General features: G+C 36.9%; 1 protein-coding gene across 4 annotated transcripts in view; it reads right to left on the bottom strand.

The window, feature by feature from the left end:
- The window catches only part of XPO4 (exportin 4), a 140151-nt gene that overhangs the window by 24787 nt on the left and 97302 nt on the right, over positions 1–18062 (bottom strand). For all 4 annotated transcript variants that reach the window (XM_064586303.1, XM_064586304.1, XM_064586305.1 and 1 more), the window contains 8 exons: positions 17694–17871; positions 11971–12130; positions 11313–11482; positions 10311–10485; positions 7267–7560; positions 5814–5994; positions 2082–2200; positions 308–438 (listed from right to left, as the gene is read on the bottom strand). In XM_064586303.1, coding sequence (XP_064442373.1) covers positions 308–438; positions 2082–2200; positions 5814–5994; positions 7267–7560; positions 10311–10485; positions 11313–11482; positions 11971–12130; positions 17694–17871 — 1408 coding nt within the window. The remainder of the gene's footprint in view (positions 1–307; positions 439–2081; positions 2201–5813; positions 5995–7266; positions 7561–10310; positions 10486–11312; positions 11483–11970; positions 12131–17693; positions 17872–18062) is intronic.

Below are 18062 nucleotides of genomic sequence, written 5' to 3'. Positions count from 1 at the left end.
TTACTCTCTACTATCAGGTAGCTAAGATCTGAGACTCAGCAACAGTACATGACATTACTAATTGGGGCTCCTAATGAAAGAGTGACTTCAGGACCAGGTGCCAAACGCCTTTGGGATCTGTGAAGGGAGGAGAAGGTGAGGCAAACTAACGAAAGAAACAGAATTCAGGGAGGTAGATGACTGTTTTCTTAAGAAATAAAACTAAACCACTAAGGAAAAATTAAAAATACAAATTTTAAAAACTTTTCTTTAGGTAAGATCTTTTACTCCAAGTGACAAATGATAATGATGTTCATTTAAAGGATATGATGTCATTCCTAGTTCTAGAGAGTACATCAGACTTTTAAAAAGATCTTCAGGAAGCTGTGGTATTTTTTCAGGAAAAATCTCACAGATAAATGTGATTAATTTGTAGTACTGATTACAAAGGGTTGGAAACTGAAAAAGAAATATTAAATATTTAGATGCTTACTGATATCTAATTTCTATTTTCATTAATGCAGTAAAATAAAATAATAACCAACAAACTTAAAGTACAATGATTTCTTTAAAACATATTGATTTAGAAGACATGCAGACTAAATTAAATGTAAAAATAAGTTATAATAAAGGGAATATTTTAGTATACAAAAGTAATACATAGTAGAAACAATGATCTTCTGGACAGTTAATAAAAGCTACAGCCAATTCCAGATATCTGTTTACCTTGAAAAAGTAGACAAAACAGTCAAATTTCAAATTATTAAATGACCTATGATTAAAACCCTTTGCAAATGTGTTTATTTGCATTCCAGCATATTAGAAAAATACAAATTGTTAAGACTATGTGTAGAATAGAATATCCACTCCTTCACACTTCCAAAAGTTTGTTGACAGTCCTGGAAAACTGAAGTAAAAAGTAGGCAATGCACACTTTTAACTTTACTTAAGGAAATACACATCTGTTTAATGGTCTATTTGATGAGGAAAAAACCTCAAAACCAAACCAAAAAAACCCTAAAAGCAAAGCAGTATACAGTGGCTACATGAATACTCGGCTCACGGGGCATCAGTATCCTCTCCCAAAGACATTTCTCAGGGAAAGAAGCATGCGGTCCCAGCCCACTCTGTGGGAATCTGGCAGCACCTCCTACTCTTTTTTTTTTTTTTAAGATTTTATTTATTTGACAGAGAGACCCAACAAGAGAGGGAACACAAGCAGGGGCAGTGGGAGAGGGAGAAGCAGGCTTCCCACCGAGTAGGGAGCCCGATGTGGGGCTCGACCCTGGGATCATGACCTGAGCCAAAGGCAGACACCCAATGACTGAGCCACCCAGGTGCCCCAGCAACTCCTACTCTTAACCGCAAAGTCCAACCACTTCTCAACCTCTACCTTCTTTCTTCCCACGACTGACTTCTCTTTCCCTCTCCCACTCTACCTTGTGTGAGCTCCATACATGCGCACATGCACACACTTCCCACTTCTTCCCCATCCACATCTTTGTCCCCACCCTCACCCTCTGTGACAACTCATAAAACAGACTCCCCTCCCCTATGGTACTTAAAAGAAAGAAGAAAAGGCAGCCTCATCATCACCAATACTGACTGGCGAAACCAAGACACGAGGTCATCAGAATGTACACAAATTTAAAAACTGTGGTAGTCTTGGTTTCTTACCATATGGGGTGGCTAGAAAATGCCTTCTATGGCTCAATCCCTCAAATCTGAGAATGATGTTCAAAAGTATCAGTGGAATACACCCAAACATATAACTTAAGTTGCTTAATGACAAATGATGAGGGAATCAGAACTGCTAACATTAGAATTAAGTTTCTAAAAGAACCATTTTTTTCCTGTCACTAATTATCAGCGAACGCAGGACTCTGGGGCAAGATTAAATGAGGGCATGAGCTGCGTACTCAACTGCATGCACAATTGCGAATAACACAATGGGAACCTAAAATTCTAGTTTTCATGTGTACTTAACAGATAAGCAGGTACTTATACCCCCTTAATTAAATCAAGGGTCTATTCTTGTCTAAAATATCTTTTAACTCCAAACATACACACTTTGCATATTCACATTCACTGTCTTCAATTACCTTCAAAAGATCTTGTGACATCAGAGGCAGAATTAGGTTCACTCCATATAAAACAACATCAGCTGCGGACACAGACCTGTTTGCTGCTTGCCCTGGCTCATGTCCTCTGAACACTTCATCTATGAAAATTAAAAAAAAAAAAAAGGCAGTCTTAGAATTGCAACATCAATAAACTAACAGAGTTAGATATATTCTATCCTTGTCTTGCCCTGGGTCATCCTTTTGTATTTTACTTTTTAGGGTCTCTGAGTACTTGATGCAGCTACTCCGTGTTTACAGTATTATTCTACAATGATAAAAGTAAAGTAAAACCTATTCTGCTGACAAACTACACCGTAAGTTAAATAATTTCCACAGTAATACTTATTTTACCTCTTAGGTGTGTGAAATTTTTCTATGCTGTAAAGCAATGGGGGAAAACACAGAAATTAAAATGTCAGAGAAAAAAGTAGTTAAAAAATAACTACCAATATGAAAAAGGATTATTATCCTTAATCCATAAAAAATGTATATAAATTAAGAATCCTCCTAAGACCTAAATAGGTGAGTGAGCAAAATGCACAAACATCTAACCAAACCAGAAGCCCAATGAAAAACAGTTCATTCGGGCACCTGGGTGGCTCAGTTGGTTAAATGTCTGCCTCTGGCTCAGGTCATGATCCTAGGGTCCTGGGATCTAGCCCCATATTGGGCTCCCTACTCAGGGGACAGTCTGCTTCTCCCTCTCCCTCTATCCTTCCCCCCTGCTTGTGCTCTCTTTCTCTCTCACACACACACTCTCTCTCAAATAAAATCTTTTCAAAAAATTAAAAAACAAAAACTAAAAAACAGTTCATTCTACTCATTAATGAAACAATGATACTACTTCTGATTCATTAAATTAAAAATGACTTTTAAATGATAACATGTAAATGCTGGTGAGGATATAGTATAAGTTACCTTCAAAAGTAATATGTTAAGAGCCTCTTGAGCCCTGTATGTACTAAAGATATAATCAGAAATTCAGACACAGATTTGTCCACAGAAGTGAATGCTGCATCACCATTTATAACAGCAAAACCATAAATATTCCAAACGTCCAGTATTAGGGAATCAGGTTAAATTCCAAAATGTGGAGTACCATGCAGCCATTAAAGGTCATGAAAATTTTAATGACAAGGAAAAGGCTAACAACACATTAACAAAAAAAGGGCAGAATATAAAATTATATTTAGAGTACGATCACAAAATTGTACAAAATAACCAAAAGGGAAATGACCACAATGCCATTTATACTGGACTCTAGATTATGTCAAAGAATGGGTGATTTTTTTATCGCTGAACTTAAAAAATTTTCTTTTAAGAGCGAATTACTTGTGTAACAGACAAAAAGATAAAATCAGGTTAAAAAAAAAAAAGATTTCTATTTGAAAATGACTTTTTCAGCCTAATTGTGAACTTCTTCCCCAGGAGTCTCCTTTCCAGCTGGAAGAATCCCATGTTCTGAAGCCAGGCACTGGTGAACCTGGATTGCATCCCGCAGGAAACCTAAGCCTGCTCTGGAGCCCTGGGAAACTGGTCCTGGAGCTCCCACCCCGCTCCCAGGGCTTGCTCCTAAAAGATAGGGCTCTCAGGACTGTACAGAACGTCCTGCCTTGTGCTTGGTGGGACTTGGCTCTCCAGCCACAAGCTCTCCTAAGGATTCAAGAATATAGAGCAGAGGCCCATTCCACTTATGCTTTTAATCTCCCCCTCTACTATATTAATTGTATTTCATAATATTTAAAGCATTTTCTATTTTATCTCAATTACCATTATTTTAAAATAATCACTTAAAGTATCACCTTCCTTTCTGCCATCTATTTTATCAGCTAATGCTGTTTCTTTTAATCGTTTTGCCTTTTTATTATGAAAACCTGCCATTCATCTATACAATGTGTTCTTAGAATGGCAGACTGCACCACAAACCTGATGGCTGGGATGCCTTTTCCCTCTCCACAACCTTTACCAGCCCTCCCCATCCCTTTTAGTACAAGCTTTTAACTTTGAATCAGACTCTTCAGAGTACAGGGTTTCTTGACCTGGGTCTTTTCAGCCCTAGAAAGTCTACAGCTGAGTTTCTAAGGGTTCACAACTCAACTATTAACCTTGCGTAAAACTCTGAGCCTGGTGTAACATATACTTTTTAAGGGAAAGGCTCAATAACTACTTCAGATTTTAAAGGCACACGTGCTCTAGAAAAGGTTAAGAACTCCTGGATGGAGAAGCATCAACCTGAACAAATCAGAAAACATGTGAATGACATTTGGTGAGAGGCTGGGCCTAGAAACAGATGGGCAGCTGAGGCTTTGGTATAGAAAGAATTCACTGAGGGGAAGTGCAGGACGGTGCTTCTCTCCTAGGTACCCCTCGTTAACTGCGAAGGAGAGTAAACTGTCTGGACTGTAAAACTGTGCTTAGGGTAGGGGCAGACATTGCAAAACACTGTTGTTCAGTGGATAAGGAAAATAAATCAATAAAGGAAACAGAGAAAGAAGAATCTCAAGTATTGGGGAAAAAGTGGAATGTCATAGCACCCAATTCAGAAAGAGAATCTTACAAGGATGTCAGAAGTGTCTACTACTATGAATGTCTGCACAACGTATGAAAGGAAGCTTTAGATAGGATTCATTTTTCTCTTAGAAAACAAGATCCCTTGGGTTTTAAGGTACGGTTGGCAGTGGGTTAAGAGGAAAGTGAAGGAAAACTATGCAAATAAATGATGTTTCAATTACTAATAAAGTTCTTGCCTGTAATATCAACTTTCTTTTACCTACTGGTTGCCAGGAACAATGCTTGGCACCCTGATACTTTGTAGCTAATCTTTAAGACATTTCAAATGGCATTTATTATGTACCCACTTTAACAGAATAAACGAAGAAAGGCCAACTGACTTCCCCAAGGTCAGGCTGTCTGTGAGCCCCTAGGTTAGGCCTTCCAAGTTGGCCTGTCAGCTCCAGAATTCAGTGTTACCCATCCCAACAAGGGTTCCCAACCAAGCTGCAATCTGGAAAGTGCTACAGTTTTCAGGGATAGCTATCTCCGAGAACACAGGGGAGTGATTCAGTCAATAAAGTGTAACTCAGGAGCACCTGGGTGGCTCAGTTGGTTAAGCGGCTGCCTTCGGCTCAGGTCATGATCCCAGGGTCCTGGGATGGAGCCCCACATCAGGCTCCCTGCTCAGCGGGAGTCTTCTTCTCCCTCTGCCCCTCTTCACCTCTGCTCATGTTCACTCACACACACACTCTCTTTCTCTCAAATAAATAAAATCTAAATAAGTAAATAAAGTGTAACTCAGAAAAGACTGGTCCTGGCATCTCATTTAGATGCTGGGATGAGAATCCCAGTCCTGCAACTTACTAGCTATTGATCTGTGGGCAAATGACACGACTTTCTCTGTGCCTGTTTTCTCATCTATAAACTGAGTATAACAATGATACCTATCTCTTGCCATTGTGATATGAACAGTGCTTGGCATTTTTAAGAACCTAATAAATGGAAGGTATTATTACTATTATTCTTAGAAGAGCCAAGCAGGAAGGGATGTTGGTCCTACTTTCGCTTCAAATAGACTGACTTTCATGATTTTATAAACTGAACTTCATAAAATTTCACTTAGAAACATTCCTTTGCTTAAAAAACAAAAAAAAACATTCTTTTGCTTTAAAAAAAGACAATAAAAACAAAGTTTAAAACCATCACACTACATCTTACCTGTATCACTGAAATCTATGAATTCTTTTGACAGAAGGTTAGTAAGAAGTTCCATAATGAGAAGCAGGTCTTGGTATTGCTCTTCCTCTGCTGTAACATCTATTCTTTGCCGCCCTAAGTTATTCTTAGAATATACTTGCAGCAAAGTAAGGCAAGCTTCATATAGGTTCATAGCTTTGGACTGTAAGAGAATGGGTGATAAATTACACTACTAAGTAGAACTTATTTGGGAAAAAAATATAAACCCTAAAAGAATCTATAATCTAAAAAATTTACTCTGAATCCCAATAGTAGCTCAAATACTTGTTTTAAACTATTGTAAAACATTAAGAAAAATGAAAAAGCATGTATTAAAGATGGCAGTTATATTTTAAAAATTAGCAGTTTCCTAACAAAATTTGAAATCCATTTTTTTGTTCATTTGATAATACATACTAGAGAGATAATAAGATTTTGGCAACAGAACTGTTTTACTTCTGCTGTTTCAACTTCTTGTATAACATTTATTATTTTAAGATTTAATATTGTTTAACTTGCAAAAGCACAGAGTACCAAACAGTAGTTTTTGTTTTTTTTAAAGATTTTATTTATTTGACAGAGAGAGACACAGTGAGAGAGGGAACACAAGCAGGGGGAGTGGGAGAGGGAGAAGCAGGCTTCCTGCGGAGCAGGGAGCCCGATGCGGGGCTTGATCCCAGGACCCTGGAATCATGACCTGAGCCGAAGGCAGCCGCTTAACGACCGAGCCACCCAGGCACCCCCCAAACAGTAGTCTTAAACATCAAAATAAATGGCAATGGCCTGCCCTCTCAGTCATGCATCTGTGACTACATTTGTAATATTTATAAAATAAAATCTTACTTTTGAGCAAGTGCCTTTGATCTAACTAAAAAGTTTACAAATCAGGAACCCATATGAAATGGTTTAAAACAAGATTTATGCTAATCTGCAGGCAATTACAAATATATTCCTTTAAGGCACTTTTAAAACAGCTTTCTAAATAATTTCTAAAAATTAATGCACCTCTGCTTACTGATCGTAAAAGAATTAAAGTGTCTAAATATCCATTTGATTATAAAGCAAAGATACAAATTACCATTTAAAATTTTAAGCCTAACCTTAGACTTTCAACAGACAGAAACTGATTAAATTTTTCCACCATTTGTCTTATCAAACATTCCTCATTTGGATGAGTTTGATTGAATAACATTATATTAAAAAAAATATTACTGATTACTAACAGTATTAGGGCAAGAATTTATATTCCTTCAATAAGCCTTCCTCTGAACTCTTGAGTTCTTCTGCAAAGTTCTGAAGTCTTTTTGAAAACTCTTTTGGAGGCACAAAAATATTATTTCAGATAGTATTCATTAAATTTAAAATAAAGTATCTGTTATTTTGTTATACTTTAAGGAGTTCTAATCCTAAAGGGATAAAATTAGAAAGTGCTTACCTCTCCAAGATAGCATATCTGTTTATGTGCAACTTCAACAAAAACTTCTATTATGAGATTGACAGTCTCTGGGGTATTTTTGTAAACTTCCATCAATCCAATGCAATTGGTAAGGAAGTCCATCAAAAAATTAAAAAGAATTGCTACATTGTCAATCTGGGTAGCCTCAGCAATGCCACACAGGGCCTCCAGTGTGGCAGTGATTTCCTGCTTGACTTCCTCTTGCTGACACATCTGCTGAAAGTTTTCTTGATTTATCACTCTTAAGAATCGCTGCTGAAGTGGCTGAAGAACCTATCAAAGTAAAGCATAATTTTCTAAAAGTTTAATTCACATGCTTCATTTATTTCAACTTTATTTCCTCAACTTGGATAAATATTCACTTTCTAAAGCATTACAAACTGTTGGAGGCAAAAAAAGCACTGAAAACAAAGAACATCTGAACCACATGTTACATTCCCCATTTTAAGGATTTTATTTATTTTAGAGAGGGAGAGAGCATGTGTGCATGTGCAAGTGGGGGGGGTGGGGGAGAGGGAGGGAGGGATTCTTAAGCACAGAGCCCAACAAGGGGTTTCATCTTACAACCCTGCGATTATGACCTGAGCCAAAATCAAGGGTTGGACGCTCAACTGAGCCACTCAGGCACCCCTACATTCCCCATTTTGAGGGTCATCATAACTTCTGGCCTACATAAAGAAATAATACACAGTACACTAGTCATTAGGGAAATGGATATCAAAACCACAATATGACATCACTTCATGCCTTTTAGAATGGCCATCATCAAAAGGACAAGAGATAAATGCTGGCAAGGATGTGGAGAAAAGGGGATCCCAGTGCACTATTCGTGAGGATTGTAAACTGGCGCAGCCCACAATGGAAAATAGTATGGAGGACCATCAAAAAATTAAAAACAGAATTACTATATGACCCAGTAATTTCACTTCTGGGAATATATCCAAAGGAAATAAAAACAGTAACTTGAGAAGACATCTGAACCCCCACGTTCACTGCAGCATTATTTACAATGGCCAAGACATGGAAACAACCTGAGTGTCCACCAATGGACGAATGGATAAAGAAGTTGTGGTACATATGCAACGGAATATTTAGCCATAAAAAATGAGGAAATCCTACCATTTGCGACCACATGGATAAACCTTAAAGGTATATCTTAAGTAACTCGGACAAAGAAAGACAAATACCATATGATCTTACTTACAATGAGGAATTTTAATAAAATAATAAAATAACAAAAAATCCCAACTCTCAGAAAAAGATTAGTAAAAAAAAAATTGTTCTGTAAAAAAGAAAAATATTTGTAGTTACTAGAGGTGGGGAGTGGGGGAGTGGGGAAAGGGGAATTGGAGGAAGGTAGTTGAAAGGTACAGACTTCCAGTGATAAGATAAATAAGTACTAGGAGTGTAATGTACATGATGACTATAGTTAATATATATTATTATGCTGTATGATATATAGGAAAATTGTTAAAAGAGTAGATCCTCAGAGTTCTCATCACAAGAAAAAAATTTCTTTTTGTTTTTTCTTTTTATTGTATCTATACGAGATGATGGATATTGACTAAACTTCTTGTGGTAATCATTTCACAACATATGTAAGTCAAACCACTTCCTGAAGTAATTTAGGTTCCAAAAACCACAAATCACAGAACATGACTTAGTCAATGCCATTCACAGAATTCTGTCACTATCATCATCTCTCTCCAATTCATTAACTGTTCCCACCCCCAAAGATGAAATTTAAGTCTCCAAAGGGCCAGAGAATAAATATGGACTTTGCAGAATGTGTCATCTCTGGCCCAACTACCCAATTACAATTGCACTGTAGCACAGAAGCAGCCAGACATAAAAATGTAAACAACTGAACATGACTGTGTTTCAATAAAACTTTATTTACAAAGAGACAGCAGGCCAGATTTGGTCTGTGGGCTCCAATTTGCCAACCTCTGTTCCCCAGGGTCAAGCCCAACATACAGCTCTTGCCTGTTTTTCTCTTTTCTCACTCCTCTTGGCAGAGGACATTCTTCAGATAATCAGTCCTGCCCTGAGTGAAAATGCATATTCATGAAGATATCTTAATTCTATTTAAAGCTGTACATATGATAATACAATTATTTAAATTCTGGTCTGAAGTCACAGATGACTACCTAATTCTGTTACCATGTCCCTTCTCAGACATTAAGAGCACTCTAGTCACAGGGACTACAGGCCACCCACCTACATACACTGGTAACTCTTGGTTCCTGATTTAAAGCTAATTTACATAAGGCAATGTGTCCACAGTGGTTATTGGCTGAATTATGTCCCCCTCAAATTGATACAGTTAAGTCCAAACCACATGTACCTCAGAATGTGGCCTTATTTAGAAACAGGGTTGTTGCAGATATAATTAAATTAAGAAGAGGTTATTAGAGAGTGGGCCTCTGATTCAGTACGACTGTTATCTTTACAGACAGGCATGCACACATGGAGAATGTCACATGAAGATGAAGACAGAGATTACGATGATGCTTCTACAACATAAGGAATGCCAAAGACTGCTAGCAAACCACCAGAAATTTGGGGAGAGGCCTGGAACATCTTCTCCCTCACAGCCTTCAAAAGGAACCAACCCTACCAACACCGTGATCTTGGACTTCTGGTCTGTAGACCTCCAAGAGAATAAATTTCTATTTTTACATCACTAAATTTGTGATATTTTGTTGCAGCAGTCCTAGCAAACTAATATAGTGGTTAATTTGCATCTCCGTATTCAAGACTGATTCTTTAGGCTCTCATTTGAGTTGTGGGCAAAAATGTGCCCAAACCACAGAACACCTGATAATATTCAAAAGTCATCACGTATGCAGATATGGATAAATTGTAAGATATCTGTAAAATAATAAGCTTCAACCTATTCATTATAAGGGAAAAGTACCAGAAAAGGTATGACTGACATGTTTATGTCTCCACAGAGTATTTTACAGCAACACACAGGGTAAGATATAAGAGGGTGCAATCAAAATAAAAGGAACTGTTACCTCTGTCCAATACTGCTGTTTGGTTTCTGTGTCCATATGTGCAAAACCTCCCAAAACAAGAGCCTTCATCAATGTCCTCTGCACAGGACTTGACAAGAAATTCAGAGGTGGGCTTCGGCTTGCAAACTGCTTAGCTAAGTTCCACCAGTTTTCACACTGAATTACTAAGTTTGCCCTACAGGCAGAAATAAAGCATAAGATGTATTACTTACATGGCATGTATATTAAGCAAACAATAATGGAAGGTAACTGAATTTAATTAGTTTTTAAAGTACAGTATAGTAAACTTGGTATAGACTTTGGAGTCACATAATTTTGTGCTCAAATCCCATCAGTCATTTGACAATGTAAAATTTATTTACTCTCTCTTATTTAGTTTTCAGATCTGTAAAATAGGAGGAACAACAGTAATAACAGACCTAACTCTCATGGTTGAGACTGATCTTATGATTAAATAAAATACTATACATGAAATGCTTGGGACAGTACCTAGTAAATTAAAAGAACTCAATAAGTAAGAGTCAGCCAATGCCAAAAGTAGTAAAAACCACATTCCTATGTAGTAAGAAAAATGAGAAACATTTCCAGAGTTGTAGAAAACACTAAAGCTCTTAACTTACAAAATTACTAAATTATCAAGTTTTTCTCATCTTTAAAGTGGAATAGGATACCTGAAAAAATTAAGTGAGATTATTCTATATTAAAGTCTTTTTAAAACTATAATTACTGAATTAAACATGTTTCTCATAAGATTCTTTAATGCCAAATCCTTGAATAGTCAACACAATCCTCAATTTTAACATGGGAAAACTCATTTCCATTAATGCAATAATACGGGATTTTTTTTTTAAGTACACTGCTCCAAAATGCAAGGTCTATCTGGACCTTAGGACCATGTAACTGTTTGCCACTTGAAAGACTACACACACACACACACACACACACACACACACACACACACACACTCTCTCTCTCTCTCTCTCTCGCCTATAATCAGCTTACCTTTCTCTTCTTTCCACCAAAGTGACAAGGAGCTGCACAGTGTCATTTGCAAGGTCCTGTTCACTACTCCACACTGAGAGGTTACTGATGACTTTTTGTAAGAGGTAGCCAATAATCCACTGAGAACCTTCTGTATCTGCTCCAAATGCTGTACTGAATGGCAGACTTATCTTAAGAGAGAAAACAAAGTTTTTAAAGTCAGAAAGATAGATCACTTCAAAAGAAACTCGCAGAAAAATCAAACTGAAATTAGCATCTAAATCTGAAGTACTACTTACTTCACATCAATTTTTAAATGTATTCATTTCTGTTAAGTCGAAAAAAGACACCCTCAATCCACTTAATCTTCCAATGTGATTTTCCTGTCAACTTTATTTTCATATTAACATACCAACATGATATTTACACCAAATACAAAGAAAATAAATTAATCCATTCCCAATAGTAATCTGTAAATTAATATGGTTAAAATAAGCTGAATCAAATGATGTGCTCTAAGAAAGTTATTAAAATCGCACACCATTCATACAGTTCTTTTCAATGTGGAAGATGTTCAGCTCTTAGTTATATTTTGATGAGAAAATCACCAAGAAAAATGTTCTCATTTCCGTAACTGTCATCATCATAAATCCAAACGAAGTCAGTTTTACATTCTGACCTGATCATATAGTTTCTCATCCACCAGGAGGTAAGTCTTTGCCCAACGTTTTAGAAACCAAACAATATCTTTGCCCATTTGAGGGCTTAGTAGATGAGTGAGATCTGCTCTTATTGCTCGAGATTCAACTTCTGAAACTCTCAGAACGGCAGATAACAGCCTGTAGGTATAAAAAAGAAGTCATTTATTCTTTTATTTACTGACTGTCTAATCTTATTTTTTTCTTAAAAGTCCTTCTTCTGTTTCTCAACTCTCTGAATTTAGGCCAGGCTATACTTGAAATTTTCAATAGGCTTGTACACAAATGCCCCATTTTATTGCTGACCTTTCAGGAAGCAGGAAACAAGACAAAGCAAAGAGTCACGGATAGAGACAACCTTCTGTGGAAGTTGTACCAAATGTGCAAGTCTCAGCATTACCATCTAAAGATGTTTTTCACATTCAAAATTGAGAAATACAATTAAAAGTTCAGAGTAAATGCTACATTCTTCAGCACTTTATCACTACTCAAAACTCCCATGGTTTAGCATGTTTTTATATATTTGTCATTTTATGGTAGAGGATCTGGAAATTGACTTATCTAGAATGCTTTGAATACTGAATCTTGTCTCTAAATCTGATAGTCCTATATACTTCCTAACAAACTTGATTCTTAATGGTATTTTAAAATAAAAATCTTGCTAAAAAAATTATCTCCGTGATGATATGCTCTAAGAAAGTGTCCTCTCCTACACTACATAATTCATATAGCTATGTGGTTTTAATAACAGAGCATGATATGCAGTTAAGTTGAAAAGTCTTTGTTCTGGGGGTGGGAGTAGGAGAGAACATAATCAGAAGTGGTATATATTTAACTTGACTTTAGCTAAAAGGCAAAGAAGGAAAGGGTGTAATTGAAAGAATCCATCTTAACATCATTTTATGGATATCTGTGCCAAAACAGGGATTCTAATCACCTGAAGTTTGGCTTTTGCTACTTTTCCTTACTGCTCTCAAGATGACTGAAATTATCTCCTTGTAATGAAATTTTACATTTCACTTCTTTATCCAACTGGATGTCTCGGAAGTTCTAGCTACTGTTTATCCCTCTGTCCTTTTGAAATAATTTCTTCCCTTGCACCAAACCAGTTGTTTTTAAGTTTCTACCCCCAGAACATCTTTTTTCCCTATATATTACACACTCCCTGTATCACGAGTGCTCAAATTTTCAAAAATTACTTTAGGGTGGATGTGAACAAAAATACCCCATGACTTCACAATACATTTAAGTTGATGTATCAGATTTTTCCCATAAGAATAGTTTTAAATGATATAACTTGTAGCCTAGCAGAATCTGAATTAAATAATTACAGTAATTTTCTAAATTCATACACAGGAATTTAGTTATCAGTGTTCTGATACCCACCATCATCCATTTGAAAAATAAACAAGTTTTTCTTTAACAGTTGGAAACTTTACATTGTTTTTCTCCTTAAATTTTTATTTCAACGTCATTTCCCCACAGATTATCTTAATACATTTTTATGCTCATTTACTGATCACACCATATAATTCTCTGAAACAAGTATGTCTAGTTATTGAAATATAATTTAAAAATATTCCCAGTGATCATAAGACTGTTTTAAAACATCTTTTGGATTATCTACCGCTACAATACTTATTAGTACACAATTGAGCGAAGTACACCACAAATTTAAATAAATTATTAAACATAAAAACAAAATTTTATGCATTTGTGAATGAAATTAATGTAGCAGGATTTTGTTTTTCCAAATGAGTTCATGTATCTGTGAAAAAATATTACTTATTGCTAGAATGAGACAGAGTTGAGCATAATTTGATTTGATTCCTTCTTCACTTAAATAGAAACACTGAGAAAACCTAATTACATAAATGGAAGGTGTTTTTAAAATAAAAGGGTTCCTTCATTATTTGAACTTCTTCCAAGTTATATGCCAAAAATCACAGAGATCTACTATCAAAAATTATTTTTAATCATCTGTTAACTGACAACTTGATTTCTTCAACGTCATTTAATGCAAAGGGCTGAAAACCTCCTGATTTGTAAAATGACTGGTTATCTATTACTCAGTCATTCACTCCCAACACCATACTATTTGGAAACATCCCTTTATTTGGCACTTGGCACGTTTTTACACGCCTGCCTCTCCACTATGGTAAGATTCAGAATGAGTAAGAGCTCTTGCTTTTCTTTTGTAAAGTGGGAGCAAGGTAAAGAAGAGTAGCACAGGCAGTTTGTAGGCAGGTAAAACTGAGGCTCCCCTGAGCCTTCCCCTATCCTCATGGCCGCACCCTAGCAGTCAGCAAAATCCCATGGGGCTACTTCTGAAAGAACCATCTGCCTCTTTCCACCCTCACTACTACTAATGAAAATGCTTCCTAACCTGCCTTGTCATCCTTTATTTTTTTATTTTTATTTTTTTTAGACAAGAGTGTACATTTTTTTTTTAATTTTTTTTTTAAAGATTTTATTTATTTATTTGACAGAGAGAGACACAGCGAGAGAGGAAACACAAGCAGGGGGAGTGGGAGAGGCGCAGAGCAGGGAGCCTGATACCGGGCTGGATCCCAGGACCCTGGGATCATGACCTGAGCCGAAGGCAGACGCTTAACGACTGAGCCACCCAGGTGACCCTTTTTTTTAATGTTTTATTAATTTATTCATGAGAGTCAGAGAGAGGGAGAGAGAGAGGCAGAGGCAGAGGGAGAAGCAGGCTCCCCGCCTAGCAGGGAGCCCGATGCGGGACTCGATCCCAGGACCCTGGGATCACGACCTGAGCCGAAGGCAGACGCTTAACCATCTGAGCCACCCAGGCCCCCCCCTGCTTTGTCATCCTTTAAATCCATCTGCCACAGTATAATCCTACTACTATGGTTTGATCAGTTCACCTCCTTACTTCCAATCTTTTTCGCCCAATACGCAGCACCATCCCTACTTCTCCATCTCTGCAAAGACCTCTCCCCTCCACACTTACACGCGAGCAACACCAAACTGCCTCTTGCTTTAAGCCACACTCTCACTTCCAGGCCTCTGCCTAGGCTATTGTCACTGCCTGGAATACCCTTTGCCTTCTGCAAACTCCTATTCAACCCTCAACTATCAGATTAAATGCCATCTTTCCCAAAAGCACCCCTTGATCCTTCCGCTGCTAGGTGCTCCTCTATCACTCTAGCAGACTTCTATTGTATCCTCATATCCTGGCACATAGGGGAGTGGAAGAAACAACTGATGAAGATAACACATTTTTTTCATTAAAGTGTAGTGGACACACAATGTTACACTCAAAATATTTTTTAATTGTTGATAGTTCCAATTTTTTTTTTTTTAAAGATTTTATTTATTTGACAGAGAGAGACAAAGTGAGAGCAGGATCACAAGCAGGGGGAGAGAGAGAGGGAGAAACAGGCTTCCCGCGGAGCAGGGAGCCCGATGCGGGGCTCGATCCCAGGACCCTGGGATCATGACCTGAGCCGAAGGCAGACGCTTAATAACTGAGCCACCCAGGCGCCCTGATATTTCCAATTTCTAATCCTATTTTACTTTCTTAAGTATGCTATCTGAACATACTTTATATTTCAGACAGCACTCACACTTTCTCATACTTTACAAATTAATCTTGGATTACCTTTGCATTTCATAAACCAAAAGTCAGCAAAATTAGTCCAAGAGAGCTCTCTTTAACTTCTCACAACATCTACTGTTATCACTCTGATCTGGACCACTTATCACCTTTCCCTTGGATTACTTCAATAAGCTTCTTCACTGGTCTCCCTGCTTCCATTTCTGTCACTCATAGTTTACTCTCAAGGTAGCAGAGTAACCTTTTTAACGTGTAAGTTACTCTTCTGTTCAAAACCCTATAACAGCACCCCACTTCATTCAGAGCAAAGGCTAAAGACCTTATCTGAGTCCCCTCTATTTTCCCTTCTATCTCCATCTTCTGACAAAATTCCACCTCACTCTGCTCAACCCACAATGGCAGTTCCCACTGTTGCCTGAATATGCTATACATGACACAGGGCCTTTGTGTTAGCTGTTCACTCTGCCTGGAATGCTCTTCCTCAGGCCTTCACGGCCTTGTTCTTACCAACCTCAAGTCTTTGCTCACGAGTCACCTTCTAAATAAAGTCTATACTTGATTACAACATTTAAAATCACACAAATCTCTGAAATCTGCACTCCTGATTCCCCCTACCTGCTCAGTTTCTTATCCCACAGCAGTTATGGTCTTCTAACATACTATATGGTTTATTTATTATCTTTCCCCTATAAGAAGTTTTAAAAGGGGAATCATTTTTATTTTGTTCACTGATGTATCACAAATGCCCAGAACAGTACCTGGTATATATTTGGTACACAATAATTATTTGTCAAAGGATAAATTCTTCAAGAAATGTGAACTTTTTTTAGTCAAACTAGGAATGTTTCTCTCATATAGCCTTTCAAATTTAATATCACGTTAATTCTTTGGACCAAAAAAAAAAGGCAATTTTTGTTTTCCAACCTTCACCTCAACCCTCCATAGTCTGTGCTCTCAGATACAAAAATGTTTTGCTCCCACACTGATACCTGAGACTGGCAAAAATTGAAAAAGCACTGAAAATACAAGGAAAGCATTCCTGATGGTACTGCCCAGGCAAGAAATGTGACACAGAATATAATATGACAGCACCCTGAAATGAACTGCCTTTGAAATTGACATTCACCATGAATCAAACCAAAGCAAAAGCAATGATTTCCACAAGCACCTAATCTAATGCCTATAGTAATCCCCCAAAGAACAAAACTTTTTCAATAGAGCATTGATATTTTATTTCAAACAAGAGAATAAAACAATAAAGGAAATAAATTCTCAAACATTTCCTTGATATTAACTTAATAGTTCATTTTTCAAAAAAAATATTTTCTACTGCACAGGTGTAAATGAGATCCATATATTTTTGCATTAAAATTAAAAAGATGAGAGGACAGCACCCTGCTTGATTTTGCAAATGGCAAAAACCAATGTTATTTCAATACTGATATCTCTGCCTGAAACCTAAATTTAAAGATACTGATATTTAAAATGCTGTTTTCAAATCCTCTTCCAGGAGGATATTTGTCTGGGTGTATCCCTCCTTCATTTCATCATTAAGAATGAATGAAAACTTTGCCACTACTACTAGGAAGATCAAAGTGAATTCTCATCTGAGGCACACTATTGTCTTCTAACTTCACCTGACAGGACTCTCAAGTTTCACATATTCAGGACAAATATTTCTACTTTATAAGGTAAGAATCATAGTTTTCCTTAAAAAGCCGTTTAAATACAGTTTTAGCTTTCCCTGGTTTCTAAGAATCTCATATACTTTGTTTCATTCACTTAGGGTGCCTGTACCGTGTTAGCACTGCTTTCTGATGGACATGGGATATGTTCAGAGAACTTTCGATCAAATGTCCCTTCAAAGTCTCACTGTAATCAGCGTAATTTTACATTTGTTTTGCTCAGCACAGGATATAGCTGTCAATTCTCACCAGAGTGGCATTACTTATATATATACAGAGTACTTGCCATCCTTGTTTATTTCAAGGCTTCTCCAAGTTTTATTTTCTTTCATGTATCAGATTTACAACGTGCCTAACACTCGAGTCATCTACCCATCAACTCAGAATTTATAAAACAGTATAAATTACAAGAGCACAGCTATAGAGTTCATATTACCTAATCACAGAATCTGTTCTGTTGTACCCTGGGATGGAAGAAGCCTTTTCTCCTGGAGATCCCAAAATTTGAAGTGTTGTATTAATGTCAACTTCAGATGAATGCTTAATGGAATATTCCATTATTTCTGGAGGTATTAGCGGAGTCTCTCCCTGAGTATCATCAGCTAAGAGGTAGCCTTCAGTTTAAAAAAAATTAAAAATGAACACTTAACAAATCTACATTTATCAAATTGCACTATAAATGCTTTCAGTTTTATCTGATTTACATACATCATATTAAGTTGATGTAAAAGTAAATTATAAATGTTAATTTCAAGTTTAAGGAGAAGAAATTTTCTATTTCTCAGATAATTAACTCTCAAAATAC

The sequence above is a fragment of the Mirounga angustirostris genome, unplaced genomic scaffold, assembly GCF_029215605.1.
Source record: "Mirounga angustirostris isolate CCGP_5_RB_7025 unplaced genomic scaffold, mMirAng1.0.hap1 SCAF_3, whole genome shotgun sequence".
NCBI lineage: Eukaryota > Metazoa > Chordata > Mammalia > Carnivora > Phocidae > Mirounga > Mirounga angustirostris.
The sequence above is the reverse complement of the archived record's forward strand: the minus strand, read 5'-3'. Positions and strand labels throughout refer to the sequence as shown.